General features: G+C 32.9%; 2 protein-coding genes across 2 annotated transcripts; one reads left to right on the top strand and one right to left on the bottom strand.

Moving 5' to 3' along the window:
* Window positions 1–579: 579 nt before the first annotated feature.
* LOC147411977 (2Fe-2S ferredoxin-like superfamily protein) lies at window positions 580–3,790 on the bottom strand. Its single transcript, XM_086454700.1, has 6 exons — window positions 3,555–3,790; window positions 3,328–3,444; window positions 2,403–2,456; window positions 1,605–1,667; window positions 1,336–1,398; window positions 580–801 (listed from the first exon to the last, which is right to left on the bottom strand). The coding sequence occupies exons 1-6, from the start codon at window positions 3,750–3,752 to the stop codon at window positions 766–768; spliced, it is 531 nt and encodes a 176-aa protein (XP_086310826.1). The 5' UTR covers window positions 3,753–3,790; the 3' UTR covers window positions 580–765.
* A 976-nt stretch (window positions 3,791–4,766) lies between these two features.
* On the top strand, window positions 4,767–8,175 carry LOC147411976 (uncharacterized). The gene is made up of 6 exons (XM_086458023.1): window positions 4,767–5,047; window positions 5,159–5,305; window positions 6,013–6,102; window positions 6,232–6,354; window positions 7,607–7,681; window positions 7,903–8,175. Exons 1-6 carry the CDS (start codon window positions 4,948–4,950, stop codon window positions 7,986–7,988), a joined length of 621 nt encoding a protein of 206 aa, XP_086314149.1. The 5' UTR covers window positions 4,767–4,947; the 3' UTR covers window positions 7,989–8,175.
* The last annotated feature ends 7,711 nt before the right edge of the window (window positions 8,176–15,886 follow it).

The following is a 15,886-nucleotide window of genomic DNA, read 5'->3' as shown; positions in this document are numbered from 1 at the left end:
CATCCTCGCAAATCATGTCTTATAAATGAACTATGATTGATTTAATGTGCAGACCATCAGAATTTAGCTTACCATGAGAATATGATGAGCCTTGGACCTGGTGAGGATGATATGGCAGGCCGACATACGGACCATTTTTGGAGTCCATCATTGAGGTTGCCAACAAAGAGAAACTAAGTGGGTCCCTGCTATTAGTCGATTGCTTGGATTTTCTCCAACCGTATGATCCAAGGTTTTGGTCATTAGGCCTCAGTCTGTCACAGAAGTCCAGTGACTTCAGATCCTTTGGAGCTTCTTCATCAGAAGCACTACTAGTAGCCTAGTCACCAGTGTAAGGCTTTGAAAATTTTTAAGAGTTGTGCTGGAGTGACCGCAAGATTGTACCTCATATTGCACATCCTAACGTGAAACTGTGTAGGACTAGGAACCATAGATGCTTTTTAACTTATATCTCAATGAAAATCATCTATGATTCCTACATGCTCTCACGTCAAGATATACGATGTGAGGTACAATCTTGAGGTCACTTCAGCATTATTCAAATTTTATTGATTGGAAATAAACACATTCTCAACAGTCTAGAATCAAACAGTGCAGGTAATTAGTGAGGCAAATATTTTACATTTGAGTTCTTTCACGTGTATGCAATGCTGAGAAATTTTAAAATTTGTGGCCCCAATGTACCTAAAGAGCATAATATTCTTATTTTTTAATTGCTTGTAGCGAATCATCTTTTCTGTCAATATAAATGGTTTGGTTGGCAAATCACTTCTTCCACTGCGGCAACCTTTGAACCACAACCTGAAACAATATTAGAAAGAATGGAAACCTGTAAGTCTCCAAAGAAGAACACAGATTGATCTCTACTTACACTGATAAATGCCATAAGAAGAAAACCAGAATTGTCTGGTATTTAGTAATGTAGCTCAAAATCTTTAATATCAAATAAGTTCACTTGATGGAATTCATATCCAATAAAATAAAATGATAATGTAATTGCGAGCGAAAATCAGAATTGATTTATAAGTTGGACAAAATAGTGAAAATTAAGCTTTTTGATGGGAGAGATGATTCTTGCAATCTTCAAAAGACTTGGGACCATAGACAAGTATCAATTATAAACTTTGATGTCAAATGCTCAAATTTCAAAATCATTTTAGAACAGAGTTGTTAAGGATGTGTGTAGAGTGAAGAGCAACTTAAGAATATTTTTGCTATGGGTACCACACCGGTAGAGAAGAATGCATATAACATATCTCAAGACCCTCATATAAAACTTAAACAAATGCAATGTTGTGCAAACGTCGAATAAGGAGGTTTTTTGTTATAGCATACCTTGCCAGAATTCTCCTTATTTCCAACAATAGTTTGACAAGCCAGCCTCCAGGATTCGGGTTTCTGTACATTTAGTCCGAAGGCTAAAACCAATAAATAACGACGTTGTAGAAAGTAGGAAACTAAAGCAAAATTTATTAGTACCATATTTAAGTAAACCAAAGTGTGAAAGTTTTCTTTAACACAAAGTAAAGTATTTTAAGCTTATATTTCTTATTAGACAAATATTTAAGAATTTCAAAGCTGGGATGAGGTTGCAGTAAGCATGCCTTCTTTAGATACCGAAGTTCAGTATTTGTTCTTTCGTTCAGAAGATCCTTTCCATCAATGATCTGCAAATGGAAAAACCAAATGTTGTTAAAGATCCCTGAAAATTCTGTCCAGTTAGAGAGGCTAGAAGAGCACATCAAAAGAAAAACCTAATCCAAATCTAAATGTCTCCAAGTCGGTGTGAATCAGTCAAGTTTTCATTGAAAATTTCATGAAAACAAAGCAGCGAACAAGGCAACTCAGTATCGAGCCAACAAGCTCTAGTACTGAACAAATCCCACACTTTAAACCAAATTCTATACAAAATGTGATCCCTCATTCCTCCAATAAATGGACTAAGTGTAGGACTCGTTTTAGGCCGACTTGGAGTATATTTCTGAAATAGATCAAGTTACAGTGATCTTCGTTACTATTTTGATCCTTGGAGATTATAAATTATATTTGCAGCACTAATAAGTTAAGATAGTCCAAAACCAGTCACATTTGAGTCTTTTGTGTGGTTACACCGATGGTATGGAATTGATTAAGGATTCAATTCGAACAAAGGTTGCAAATCCAAAAGTAAATAAATTAAGTTGGAATCGGTAGAACTTTTTCAATCAAAAGTGTATCTATCACATGGGAATCTATCGTTTGTACGAATTTTCAATAGAAAGAAATCACAAAAGGTATGTTGCTGCCATTTTGAAACGATTAAGGATCACCGAAGTAATGTCTAAACCCAAGGTTGATTGAAAATCAGTAACTTTAAATGGTAAGTTAAAGAGCAAGAAAAGTATATTTGCATTTCATCATACCTCGACAATACAGGTTCCACAGCTTCCACCACCCCCACAATTCATCACTTTTCCCTGTTAAAAAGGTATAAATATCCTCTTAGAACTCTTATCAATGTTGTTAAATAGCATATAAGACAAGCACATGTTGTTCGCATATACGATTTCACACATGGCATATACTGCAAGAAAAAAAAATGGCATCGCATATTGGCAGATAGCATAATTTGGGGTATGCGACTGTAGCATATGCGACCGCTTTTGACAACACTGACTCTTATAAATCTTTTTTCCATTGATCATCTACATCATACTTGGTCAGTTTTTTGCATTATTGACAAACATTTTCACTCAAGAGATCGAGATGTGTCCCATCAACATTCATATATAATGTAAATCACGAGACCAATCATATTAACACCGCTAATTAGGATGATTAAGATGTCAATAAGAGTACCCGACTCATTGATATTTGATCCAAGCCTAAATTAATTATTCAAGTTCAAGGGTCACCAGTTTTAGCACTAAAATCAGAATTGTTGTATATGATAGACTATATTCTGGATACACTAATCCCAAACTGTACTGTAGATGTCAAAGTTTATAGTCAAACTGTGTTTGGATTGGATAAGAATCAGAACCGATGTATATAATAGGTAGATATCAATCAGTTTTTGGATAATCCAAGCCAAACTGGGCCTATTAGCAAGTGATACCAACTAATTAACCCATGGTTTTAAAACCATAAGAGTTTGAGTTGGCTCACTTCATTGACTCGTACGGTAACCATTTCTTAAAAAAAAAAAAAAAAGGGCCGAATCCAACGGTTGGAATTGGGATGTCAGCATCAGCATGTTCGCGGTAGAAATAGAATACTCTTATGTTTATAAAAAAATTGCTAAAATGCGCCGAAAAGCGCAAAAAGAAAGCTTTTGGTCTAACTTACATACGTGGCGTAGAGCTCTATCTTGTTATCCAACATGATGTTCCTCAGTAACTTCTCGCCACTAATAGCTGAAGCTTTCTCTACTGGAACTGAACCATCTTTCCCTTCTGGGTTTGGCTACCCACAAAAATGATTAAAAAAATAAATGATTAATTAATCAAATTAAGTAGAAAAAAAAAAGGGAGAAAAATTCGAATTTTGGAGATGTTGAGAGCGGACGAATATACCCCTATGAATTCGAGTTCGATTTCGGGTTTTTCTGGAATGGAGTTGGACGGTGGAGATTCAATCGGATTTACCGCGCAAGAGAGTGTGATTGGTTTCTTGGTGGAAGGAAAGGAAATGGGGGTTCTTCTGTGATTATGATGTGTGGTTGAGATTTCGAGTGGACGAAAGGATAGAGAGACGAAATGCAAGGCTGCCATTTTCAGTTGGTTTTCTTTCCTTCCGTTTTGTTTGTTTATTTATGTTTTGCCGAATATTTGCGATACCCGTGTTTTCAAACTGTTCATACACGTACCTTGACCTTGGTCTATACTGGAAGAGTAATGAATATGACCTAAATGACCTCATCTTCAAGTTCGAAGTCAAAAAAACCCACCTCTCTTGGGTGAATTATGGTTAACTTATTCAAAACCTCCTGTGCTTCCCAAAAATCATATATTGTGTATGGGGCATGCTATTGACACCCACTTTTTCTTTTTTTTCTTGCCACATCTACTTACTTGTTTAACCCACTCTATGTGTGGATCTCTTGCAAGGAATTGTTCGGTATGTAACTATTGATATAGGAACAATAAATTCGATGGAAATTACATAACGGAAAAAAAAAAAAAAAAAATGCTGTCATACAATAGGTACATACCAAACAATTTTTTACATGGGGATGTACCTACTGAAATAATGCTGATGAGTTTGGTTCCCGACTTACCAAATGTACTGCGAATGTTGAAAATAAATCTGATGCAAATGAGAAGGATAAAATTGATTTTTAATATGATTTATTTGCAAAACGATTAAAAAAAATTCTAAAAATAAAAGACGATTAAAATAAATGATTAAAACTCACCTCTTTCTATCAGAATGCATAATTATATCAAATAATATATGATAAAAATCAGATTTTAATGAATAATGTCCCTCAACAAATGGATGAAAATAAGATCTTTTGATGAAAAATGATTAGATCACAATGACTAGAAATTATCAATCAATCTGAACTTTCAGTGTGTTGGTCCACCAAGTGGAGAGCCACATGGCAATAATTGACATGGGGAACAGGTATCTGTGACCAACAACAGTACAGGTATCCTCTTATATTTGTTTGTCTACAAGCAGGCCGAGTATCTATGATCAATATTGCTATACCTTATTTTGTCTCTAGTATTTGTGGTAAGAACCGCCATGGCCAAAATATGGTGTCTTTGTGTTAAGAGTCCTCCCCATCACCCACATAGCTTACACCGCCCTCATCAACTCCCGACATCATCTATAAATGCATTTATTCTCTCTTCAACTACCCAATATTACTTCTCTCTCTCTCTCTCAACTTCCCACCACATACAACACACTTTGAAATTTAGAATTCTAAAAGTGTCTTTATAAGACTATTAAGTCATCATGGGTTCTTCTTCTTCTGTCTATTATCTCTTTTTCTTTTTAATTTGCATTGGTGTTCTTTTAGGTAATTCTCAACCACCATCGTCGGACCCAGTCCAAGGTACGTACACAAATATAATCTTTTTCATTCATCATTCATGGGTTGTGATTTGGTGATGTTTTTCTTAATTAACTTGTTTTGATATTGATTGATGATGATGATTGATTGTAGATTTAGTGTGTAAATTAGTAAATTGTGGGCAAGGAACATGTAAGGTTTCGGTTGGAACGTTGCTTCCTTTTGATTGCGAGTGTTATGAAGGATGGAAGAAGATTCAAGTTGGCCCTTTGACATTCCCTTCCTGTCTTGTTCCCAACTGTGAGTCTCTCTCTCTCTCTTTCTCTCAAACACAAATAAAACTTGAATTCCAAAAATGCCCCCACCTCACAAATTAAACTCAATATAGTCAGGTTCATTTTGATCAAAATTTAGAAAAATACACTAGCACATCCTTTAAAAACACACGCTAAATAATTTTTAAATTTTACATAAGCCCTTTAGTTACATGTCGGTTTGCACATACCACCTTCTAGCTTATTATAATAATAAAAAACTATGTTTTAAAATTTTGAGTTATATTTAGATATAGTAATAGCTTTTGAAAAGAAAATCAAACTAGTGAGGAATTTACCACCTCATGGGTTAGAGATCTCAAAATTATCGGGACATCAAACATTCCAATTTATTTAACAAATCATGTTTTTTTTTTTTTTTAAACCTGTTGTGGTAAATATTTAATTTTTGAAAACTGTATGATTTTACACTAAAATATCCTATATACCCCCTTACACTTGTGCATTTACACCAATAATAATGCCCCGCCTCCCACAACATTAGATGCCAATGTTAATTGTTCATATATTTTTTTTTTTGGGTGACAAAGCCCACCAATACTAGGTGAGTGGGTCAGTTAGTTTCAGAGTTCAAACCCATAATCTACCTTACTTTCGTAAATTTGAATTCCATTCAATCTTTTCTCTATTAGGAGAATAATTTGATTGATCTAATTTTCGATGAATTTGCAGGCACGGTTGACCTAAGCTGTGGCGGTGGGACTCCTCCTCCACCACCACCTCCAGCACCCTTACCGCCCCTGCCTGCCAATCTTTCAGATCGTAAACATTTTCGACCACTGTCATATTTTTTTGTTTAAGTTGCTTTCATTTTGTTTTTCTCTTCTTAATTCTAATAAGTTGTTGTTTGTATATGTAACTAAGATAATAATATTCCAATTAATTTTATAGCTTGCAGCCTCACCTGGTGTGGCGATGGAGTATGTGTAACAGATGGATCAGGATACCTTTGCCAGTGTAATGAAGGATCAGCTAATTTGATGGATATGAAAGACCTAGCTTGTTTCAAAGAATGTAACAATCTAATCATCCTCATCTCTCTCTCTCTCTCTCTCTCTCTCTCTCTCACACACACACACACACACACAAACACACACACATAGAGCACATGCTACTTGGGTAAATATTTGAAAGTGTGGGTTCTTGTAGTTGCATATTTTGTTAAGACTAAAGATAAATTGACCCTCTTCGTATGTTCTCTGACGTGATAATGCATAGAACCATAGATCTTTTTTCCTTGTGTATCTCAAGGAAGAAGATCTATGATTCTATGCACTTCCACGTCTGGGAGTGTACAAAGAGTGTCAATTTATCATGACTTGATATTTGTTAAGAGTATTTTGAAATATAAAAATATTATTTTATTTTCATGTTTCTTTACTATTACAATGAGAGAAGGTGAGGTACAAGCGGTTGGAGACCAAAATTTGAGTGGTTATGAATATCTCCATTTTTATATTTAAATTTAATATGATTAAGGTTATTTTGGTCAAAAGTCAAGAAATTGCCACACAAACATGGAGAATCACGTTTTAATTTCAAAGTACAAAACATATCTTTTTTTACGTAATATTCACAAACCTCTAAGCCATTGTCATAGTTACATATTACCCTTTTGATGCGTGTGTGTTTGCACAATGTGACATGCCACCTTCTAGTTTACTGTTATAATGAGATGAATTAGATGCTGTTTGGCACACAAATTAGAATGACCAAAACCCCTCATGTTTATGCCAACTATTATCATGATCATTTTGATCAAAATAATGAAAAATTGCAATCCCACATCTTTATAATCACATTGATTTGTTTTTAAAATTACAAAAATATCATTTTTACGCTATAATCTTCAAAAACCTTTTAATCAAAGTAATGCTTTTTTTTCATTCCATGCCTCTCACAAGACAAAGAGGCTTACCTCAAATTTACTTTCAGTTTAATAAACTTTGGTGTATGGTATATCCCACTATGAATCCAAATCGTTCTTGAATGGAAGAATATGATTAGCCAACCTCGATCAGATTATAGTTGGCACAAAACTTTTGGTGACAGTATGACCGTGTGCTCTACAAAATGATCTTCTATGTAGAAATCAACTTGATTAGATAATCCTAATCATTGACATGTTTTCTTTTCTACTCGATCATACAGTATGTAATTTGACATGATATCATGTAATAGTTTGCTAATAAAAACAACATTATGTTTGTTCATACTTTATATTACTCATTTTTTTGCTATGGACTGTTTTTTTGTTTTTTTGTAGGCTCTTTTGGGGCAGATTGTGTTGGCGTTGGATTTGGTCCGCACACACCACCACCACCACCGCCAGTGAAAAATGGTATGTCATCAGGAGAAATATTAATGCAATGTTTTAAAAACCTTTAAAAGGGTTTTTGATTGTAACTTATAAACTTCCGATCAAAAGACCAACACTAATATCTTGTGTAAGCTACCACATGCCCCAATCGATAAAAACTCAGATAGAAAACTAGTTTGGTAGAATATCTTTTCAATTTCTACTCATTTAACATGTTATTGCATTCTATTATACTTTTGTAGGACCAAGTGAAGAACCAAATTCCTCCGGAACTCAATATGCACTAACAATTTTATTGTTAGTTGCCATATTTCTTTCATTGATTTAGATGGTTCGAGCTATGTGACTCATTTGTACTTGTAGTTGATGCTTTGTTTTAGTTGATTATAGAAACAAGTGATAGAAGTTACATTTATTACGGACGAAATCAATCTCAAATGTTGTTTTAGTGTTCCAATTTTTTCCCGTGTAATGGAGGAAGAAAATATATGTATACCATTTTACCACTTTTATGATGATGGTGCCATGCTGGTAATGATGATGATAATGCCAAGAGGGGATGATTATAGGTGAAACACTTCCATTGAATTTTTTAAGCTCAACTGCTCGAGTACTGATAAATAATTGATCAGTAGTGCAATTTTTATAAACATGTCTTTACTATCATAACAAGAGAAGGCGGAGTAGAAGTGATTCGGCAACAAAAATTGTTTTTCATGAATACCCCCACCTTTACATTTAAACTTAATACAAATAAGATCATTTTAGTCAAAATCCAAGAAAATTGCGCCTTACTAACCTATAATCACATTGGTTAGTTTTTAAATTTACAAAAAATATCCTTTGTAACATTTAAAAACTAACCAACTAAAGTTTTAAATTACATATAAACTTTTTTGATACATGTGCATTGCACATGACACTTTCAAGTATTGAATAATAGAAGACTTGGCTTTGGATAGAACAAGAATGGAAGAACATGGTTCATTTAGCCAACCATAAATCTTTGGGATAAGGCTTTTATGATAATGATGATGCAATTTTCTTATTCGTGTTCGATCAGTGAGTTAGTGAAGTCTTTGCTTGAGATCATTCTAACAAAAATATTTTTCAGAGTGTCAAAGTGTTGATGCAGAAATTGATGATAGATTACAATAGATTACGATCACAGTAGCTATTATAGAAAAAACTTATAATAATGCATCCCATCTAATACTCAAATAAAACAAGAACTTAAAAAAAAAGTAAAAATTGTAACACATGGATGACCTTATAAATATAAAAATAAAATAAAAAATCTAAAATGATGTCTTGAAAACTCAAAAAATTTAAAAATATAATATAATATAATAATATTAAACAGGAGATTAAAGTAGAAGTATATTTTTTAGTTTATAATTATTGATCATCCAACATTCAACTTCATAAACTCAACCTTGGATCATGTTTGGAGAAAGATTTTCAGATTCAAATAGGATTTGGGCATAAAAATCAGAATTCAATTCTATTATGGGGCTGCCTGACTTTATATAAACATATATAGTTTTGTAGAAATGTATCATAATTAATTTTTTATCTTTGTGAAAATATATCGTTGAATCACCATTTTCTATAGAAATTTAATATAATTGTAACTAAGAAAGATTTAGAGTTCAATAATAAAGTAGTTTAATAGTATTATAAGGTGTTTTCTAGCGTCCACTAAACGGTCGATCATCATCATCAAATAAGTCTTATATCCGGAAGATTTGGGTTGACTAAATGAATCAAGTTTTTCATTCTTCCATTTAGTTTTGAAGAATAGTAGGACGATTCAATAAATCCCAACAATTGTATTTCACATTTTCATGGTTGGGATTGTGTAGTATTTATTGATTCGTTTTTCTCAAGTCTAAGAGAGACCTATTCTTGGATATAAACTTCACACAATAGGAGTGATGAAAGAGTTGCAGGAAAAGGTATTTTCTACTATAAAACTAGATTAATAAATGATGTAATGCATTTAATGTTAGTTTTATATGAAGAAAACACCAAATTCGATCTATAATTAGTCAATCCGGTCAAGTTTAAAAAATTTAACTGAACTTTTCAAACTCTTGAACAAGTCATTGAGGTGGCCAATTCACAATGAAAATCTCTCAAACGAGATGGCATGGGTTTTGAACCAATCATTTAGCTTCCCAATTAATTAATTATTTTCTTTTAAAAAAGAAAAACTCGCTCGCATGCTTCTATGACTGAGATGACTAGTCCAATTGTTGGGTCAAGTGGTCTTGACCCAAATTTGAAAGGAAAATGTTGGAATGAAACAAACGGAGATACTAAGGTGATAAAAATGATGTGGTGGCGTGCACATAATCGTAGATGCTTTTTACTCGTATCTCATGGAAAAGCATCTACGGTAATGTGCGTGACACCACATCATTTTGTCACCTTTGTGTCATCCTAGCACGACTCAATTTAAAAACATGAATGAGAAGTGACTCCATGACTTACATACAAGGACTCATTACCGCGACACCACATCATTTTGTCACCTTTGTGTCACCCTAGCACGATTCAATATAAAAACATGAATGAGAAGTGACTCCATGACTTACATACAAGGACTCTCAATTATGAGTGGTGGGATCTCAGGCTGACCCACGAGCACCCTTTGCAAATTTCTTCTAAGTAGGATTGCAATCAGCCTTTGCCGCATGTGACCAACTTCCTTGATATGATCCCTACAATGTTGGGTCCCAACTTCCGAAGGAATTATTTCATACATTCAATGTACCACACATCCCATGATGTATTTGTTGGGTAGAACTCAGTATTTATGGATCACACATGGAAAATAGCCTAGACAGAAAAAAGTGATCCCAATCTACCACAGTGATCCATTTAAGACACTTGTGATTGTGGTCCTGATGGTAATGGTTATTCAATTGGGTCTTTATTGGACCGTATAGGACATTATTTTCAAGAAACCAAAGTGTGTAATAACCTAGTGATCAGATTGTGGAACCAATGCGGGCAGGGATGGAGCCATGATTTTATGTCAGTGGGGACTAAGTACTAACGATGGTTGACCGATAATCTCAATGTCCTTCTGTGCTAATGTTGGGCTCGTCACTGTAAATAATAGTTGACCAATGGATAATAATGATGCTTGTATCCGTTGATAAAGACTACTAGATTTACCTAAAGTTCACTCTCAACGGCCTGACAAAACCATAGATTTTTAACAAGTTGAATCTTAAATTTTAATATCAATTTAGTCACAAAATCTTAGATTTTTAACAAGTTGAACCTTAAAACATGAAGAATCATTAGTCATTTAAAGACCACCAATATGGAAGTGGATCAAGTAGAAACATGGATGTTTAATACAAATTTCTATAGTTCATATTGTATTTATTATTTAAAATATTTTTTTTATAGATACACTTCTATAGATTTTTTTAATGAAAATATACAAGATCTATAGTGGTGGAAAAATCCGCCTCTATAGCACTATTTTAATTCTTTTTAAATATTTAACAAGCGAAGGCCAGCGATAACTGCATGTTGTGGAATAGTATAGAGGTACATGTGGAGGAGGAAAAATCTGCCGCTATAAAGTTTGTTGTTTTTACTTCAATATTTTCTTTTTTTCAAAGTTCAATGGGAGCTATAGGCCCCACTCGGCCCTATGTAGCTCTGCCCCTGAATATGGGAGAGAGCAGAGCGTCAAATTAAAAAATATCTTATATAATTAGCGTAATATCGGGCTCATTTGGAGCATCATTCATGTTGTTTTGTTTTAGCTACTCCGTTACTACTTATTATATATCATAAAAAGAAAAGAAAAAAAAAAACTTCTTTTATAATTCAAAATTGATATAGTTTAGTATAAGTAATTTTTTTTTAATTAATTAGAGTATACTAGAAAAAGACAATTATCGTTCCGTTAGGATTCATAACTTAACTATATATTTACGAACGATTTTTATAAATAATAAATATTTAACTTATATTTAATAAATTGAAATTTCTTCTATTATGAAGATTTTTAGTGTATTCTTGTAATAACATCTTGGTTGTTTTACTATTATATTATTGTAATCTTCTTATTGTAACAAGCACAAATATTCTATTATAATAATCATTTTTAAGGACAAAAATTACATATTTAAAAAAGAATGAAAATTACTTATTATGACGACAGAATGAGATTCCTGACGACTAATTGCTAACATTTTTGGAGTAGGTCCCATTATTTTGGGAGTAAGGATTGAAGAATAATCATCTCTCAAAGCATAGGTGTGAGGTTTGAGAGGAGGGGCGGCACCTCTAACAAAAGGTTTCCATTTTGGAGTGACCTCGAGATTGGACCTCATATCGTACATCTTGACGTGAAAGTGGATATGAACCATAGATGCTTTTTCATTTGTATCTTGAGGAGATCATATAGTTCGAATTCTCAATGATCAATTTCTGTGTCGGGCTCCTCACAAGCCAGCTAGATGTAAGGAATTCTAACCTTTATTTTTTAGACTGTTTTAAAATTTAGAATAATTTACCAAAGCAGTAGAGTTTTTGAAATTAATTCCGAAAATGGTACACTGTAGCAATTAATTCCGAAAACGGTAAATTTACGGTTTTCGGAATTAATATTTTTTACCAAAACGGTAAAAACAGTAAAATATTTTTTTTATACCGAAAATACCTTTTTGTTGTTTTACATATATATTTACAATTTTAACCTTAAAAAAATGAAAATCCAACTAAAAAGATTCACTCTCTTTCGGTAATCCAACAATCATATGTATTTTTTTTTTTTATCAAAATCAATTTTATTTTTGTAATTTCAGTCAAAAAATAAAAAAGGGCATTTTCGGTATTAAAAAATACATTTGACTGTTTTTACCGTTTTGGTAAAAAATATTAATTCCGAAAACGGTAAATTTACCGTTTTCGGAATTAATTGCTACAGTGTACCATTTTGGTAAATAAACGAAAAATTGTGCATGTTTTGGTAAATCTGCCTTAAATTTAAGCATAAGTAATTGGATTAGAGTGGATTAAATTTTGGGCTATGTCCAATCCATTAATGGCCCTAAGGTGTTGAAACCCGACCCACTTGATGACCTAACGATCACAATCACACTAAAAGTTGAAATAACATTGATGACCCATCTAAATTATGGATCATCGATGACACTTCCCTATCAAATTTAATACAAAAACGTTAAATTCAACAACTTTTGCCTGCTTTTGTAGTCTCTTAATTTGACATTTATGTTTGGGAGATCCATGAAAAAATGGTCAAGTACTTCTTTAAATTACTGAATCAGCTAGATTTTTTGTTTAAAATATTAACGAAAATGGTTATAGACCTAATTTTGTAATTATTCTATTCCAAGAGAGTACTTATCATATCAAGATCTCCCAAACCTGGCCCATCTGATCCACACAATATGAACTATAGAAATTAGTCCCATTTGAATCCTACCCATTGACAGTCCTTCCATCATTGAAATCACAAGATGAATCTTTCCAAAGGGCACATTTTGTTTTGCTGTACAAATCTTACTTACCTCCATTATATGCTTCTCTGTGTGGTGTGTGGAACAGATGGACCCACATGCATGGGGCCTAATTAATGAATGGGCCACAACTTGATGAAGAAGTTACTTTTAACAGTATATCTATGGACAAGCACAAGGAAGTATGAGTTCGGGTGTGAAATTCGTACAAGTCCTTGTAGTCGGGACCAACTTGGCTTTGGACTGTTGTACCCCGTGAGTCAGATGTTTTACATTTTAGGTCACTTAAATTTTTATTTTTATTTTTTTGGTTTAATTATGGGTTCTATGGGACTTGTGGTACATCGTCCTTAATGCACCTTACCTCTACCACTTGCCACTTGGTGCTGATGGTTTACAGTGCACTCTAATTCATCAATCCTTATCAGTCAATCTATACAGCCAATGAACCTTAGTAGCTAACTTCGCCTACATATTAAATGATGTGGTTGGTCTTTAATCAATACTTTGTATTAAAAGTTTTAAAAATGAGTAGATGGTATATTTCAAGTCATATAACACATGGAACAGATTGCTATTGTGCGTCTAATGGACCAATGGGATTTCACATAAACTCGTGATTTTCTAACTCCCCCTACGACAAATACTCCCCAAACTCTCCCCATGTGGCTGTGCATAGAGTTTTCTCGGAATACACAACTATACATCCCTATTTATATGTACAGTTGTGCATCCCGATGAATCATGTGAGGAGAGATTAGGGGGTGTTTGTCAAAAGGGAGAGTCAATTTATCATTATTCTTTCATATAATGTGATATGTGGGTTAATCAAGTCAAACCCTAGAACCTATACACTCTTGGGACCAAATAAAAGGTATGATTCCAAAATATTGTCGGATCTACTTTGTTATTGAAAAAAGTATTTATGTTCGATTAATCTTAAGAAAGAAGAGGATAACATGTTAACATTAAGTAATTAGGCATACATATTTGCTATATATCACCAAGAACGATGCTGAAGTCACCTCAAAGATTTCCTTCATTTTGCACTTTCCTAAAGTGGAGGTGTGTATAGAACCATAAACTCTATCATTAACTCTTGATACATGCTACTATCGACGAGATTAGTCTTAAAGTCAAGAGCATCATTGTCCATTTGTACATTTCTAAGCTTCTATAAATAAGACCCCCAAAATTATTTGGAAGGAATATAATTCAAAGAATCATTAGTTTTAACTTAATATTCTTGAAAACTAGCTTTATCTTCTTTCCTTTAGATTCCCTACCTCTTTTTTTTTTTTTTTTTTTACGTATCTCTCTTTCTTTATTTCTTGTTAATGTAAAGATTTCCAAACAACTGTAAACTCGATTAAGGTAAGAATCAGAGTCACCTCACTCAACTATTTTAACCTAATGTGTATACTCACATGTGTTCGACGATCATCCTACATGCTCATGTGCTTAAGACCTTATTTTGCCTCATTTTACATGTATAATATTTAAAATTACCATTAACCCTAGAATTGTTGTGGTTTGTGGACCTTGATAATATTGGAAATCAAGTCACTCCTTCACACTGATTGAACTCAACGGTGAGCTCGTTAGGGGTTTGAGGGGGGTTTGGGGGCGAAGTTCCTAAAAGAAAGTTTTCAAGGGTATTTTCATAATTTCACTAATATTATGTAAAATCCTAACTAGATTTCTTAGGATATTTATATTTCTCGTTTTTTGTGAAAGAATGTAATCTATATTGCGAGTTTTTCTTTATAGTGAAATTGATGTGATCCGTGGATATACCTCAATATAGAAGGAATCATGTAAAATCTCTGCCTTTCTTTGTGTGATTGCATCTTGTGTTTGATTTTTTGATTTATTTTTTTATTTTGATTACACGTGTTTTTTAACAAGAATTTCATATAAGGACATTATTTGAACATAAGAATAAGAAGAAAAAATTACAAATAAAAATAAAAATAGTATAGTCAAAACACTTATTATAAACAATTAAATAGGAAATAACTTTGAAAGAGTTAGTATGAGATAATGCCATGATTAAAAAAGGGAAATTTATTTTGTTTTTAAATAGTTTTCTACTTCTTCCACTAGTTTTTTTTAGGGTAAAGTACACTTTGACCCCCTGTTGTTTGGCATAATTTCATGTTGCCCCCATAACATTTTGACAATTGCACTTATCTCCCCTTTCACATGTGGTGTTAAAATTCAGTTGGCATTTAACCCTCTCATTTTATCTTTTTTATATATAAAAAAAATTTAAATTATAAAAATAAATCCTGAACCCTTAACATTTTGACAATTGCACTTACCACCCCTTTCACTCATGATGTCAAAGTTCAAGTGGTACTTTACTATTTTACCTTCTCATTTTATCTTTTTTTTATAAATATATATTTTTTTAAACTATAAAAGTAAATCTTTCAAAGCATTCATAAATAAATACAGTTTTTTACGAGGATTTTTTTTTTGTTATAAAAAGATTAACATTTCTAAAGGGGTAAAATGGTCTTTATAAAAGATAAAATTCATTTTTTAATTGTTAACCAATGACAAGTAGACAGAAAAAGGAGTAAGTGAACCTATACATAATTATAGGAGAGGTAAGTGCAATTGTTAAAATGTTAGGGGGTTGACACAACATTATACAAAACCATGCAGGGTGAAAGTGTAATTTACCCTTTTTATAAAATATAATGCT

The sequence above is a fragment of the Akebia trifoliata genome, chromosome 1, assembly GCF_017979445.1.
Source record: "Akebia trifoliata isolate Shusen 1 chromosome 1, ASM1797944v1, whole genome shotgun sequence".
Lineage (NCBI taxonomy): Eukaryota > Viridiplantae > Streptophyta > Magnoliopsida > Ranunculales > Lardizabalaceae > Akebia > Akebia trifoliata.
This window is presented reverse-complemented; position numbering and strand designations above follow the sequence as displayed.

Bases quoted from the DNA above. Each gene is read 5' to 3' on its own strand.
- LOC147411977 (XM_086454700.1), bottom strand. From the start codon at position 3,752: ATGGCAGCCTTGCATTTCGTCTCTCTATCCTTTCGTCCACTCGAAATC. The intron at 2,457-3,327 runs GTAAGTTAGACC...CCTTTTTAACAG, and splicing joins TAGAGCTCTACGCCACGTAT to GGAAAAGTGATGAATTGTGG. The intron at 1,399-1,604 runs GCATGCTTACTG...CTAAATGTACAG, and splicing joins AACTTCGGTATCTAAAGAAG to AAACCCGAATCCTGGAGGCT.
- LOC147411976 (XM_086458023.1), top strand. From the start codon at position 4,948: ATGGGTTCTTCTTCTTCTGTCTATTATCTCTTTTTCTTTTTAATTTGC. The intron at 5,048-5,158 runs GTACGTACACAA...GATTGATTGTAG, and splicing joins ATCGTCGGACCCAGTCCAAG to ATTTAGTGTGTAAATTAGTA. The intron at 7,682-7,902 runs GTATGTCATCAG...ATACTTTTGTAG, and splicing joins ACCACCGCCAGTGAAAAATG to GACCAAGTGAAGAACCAAAT.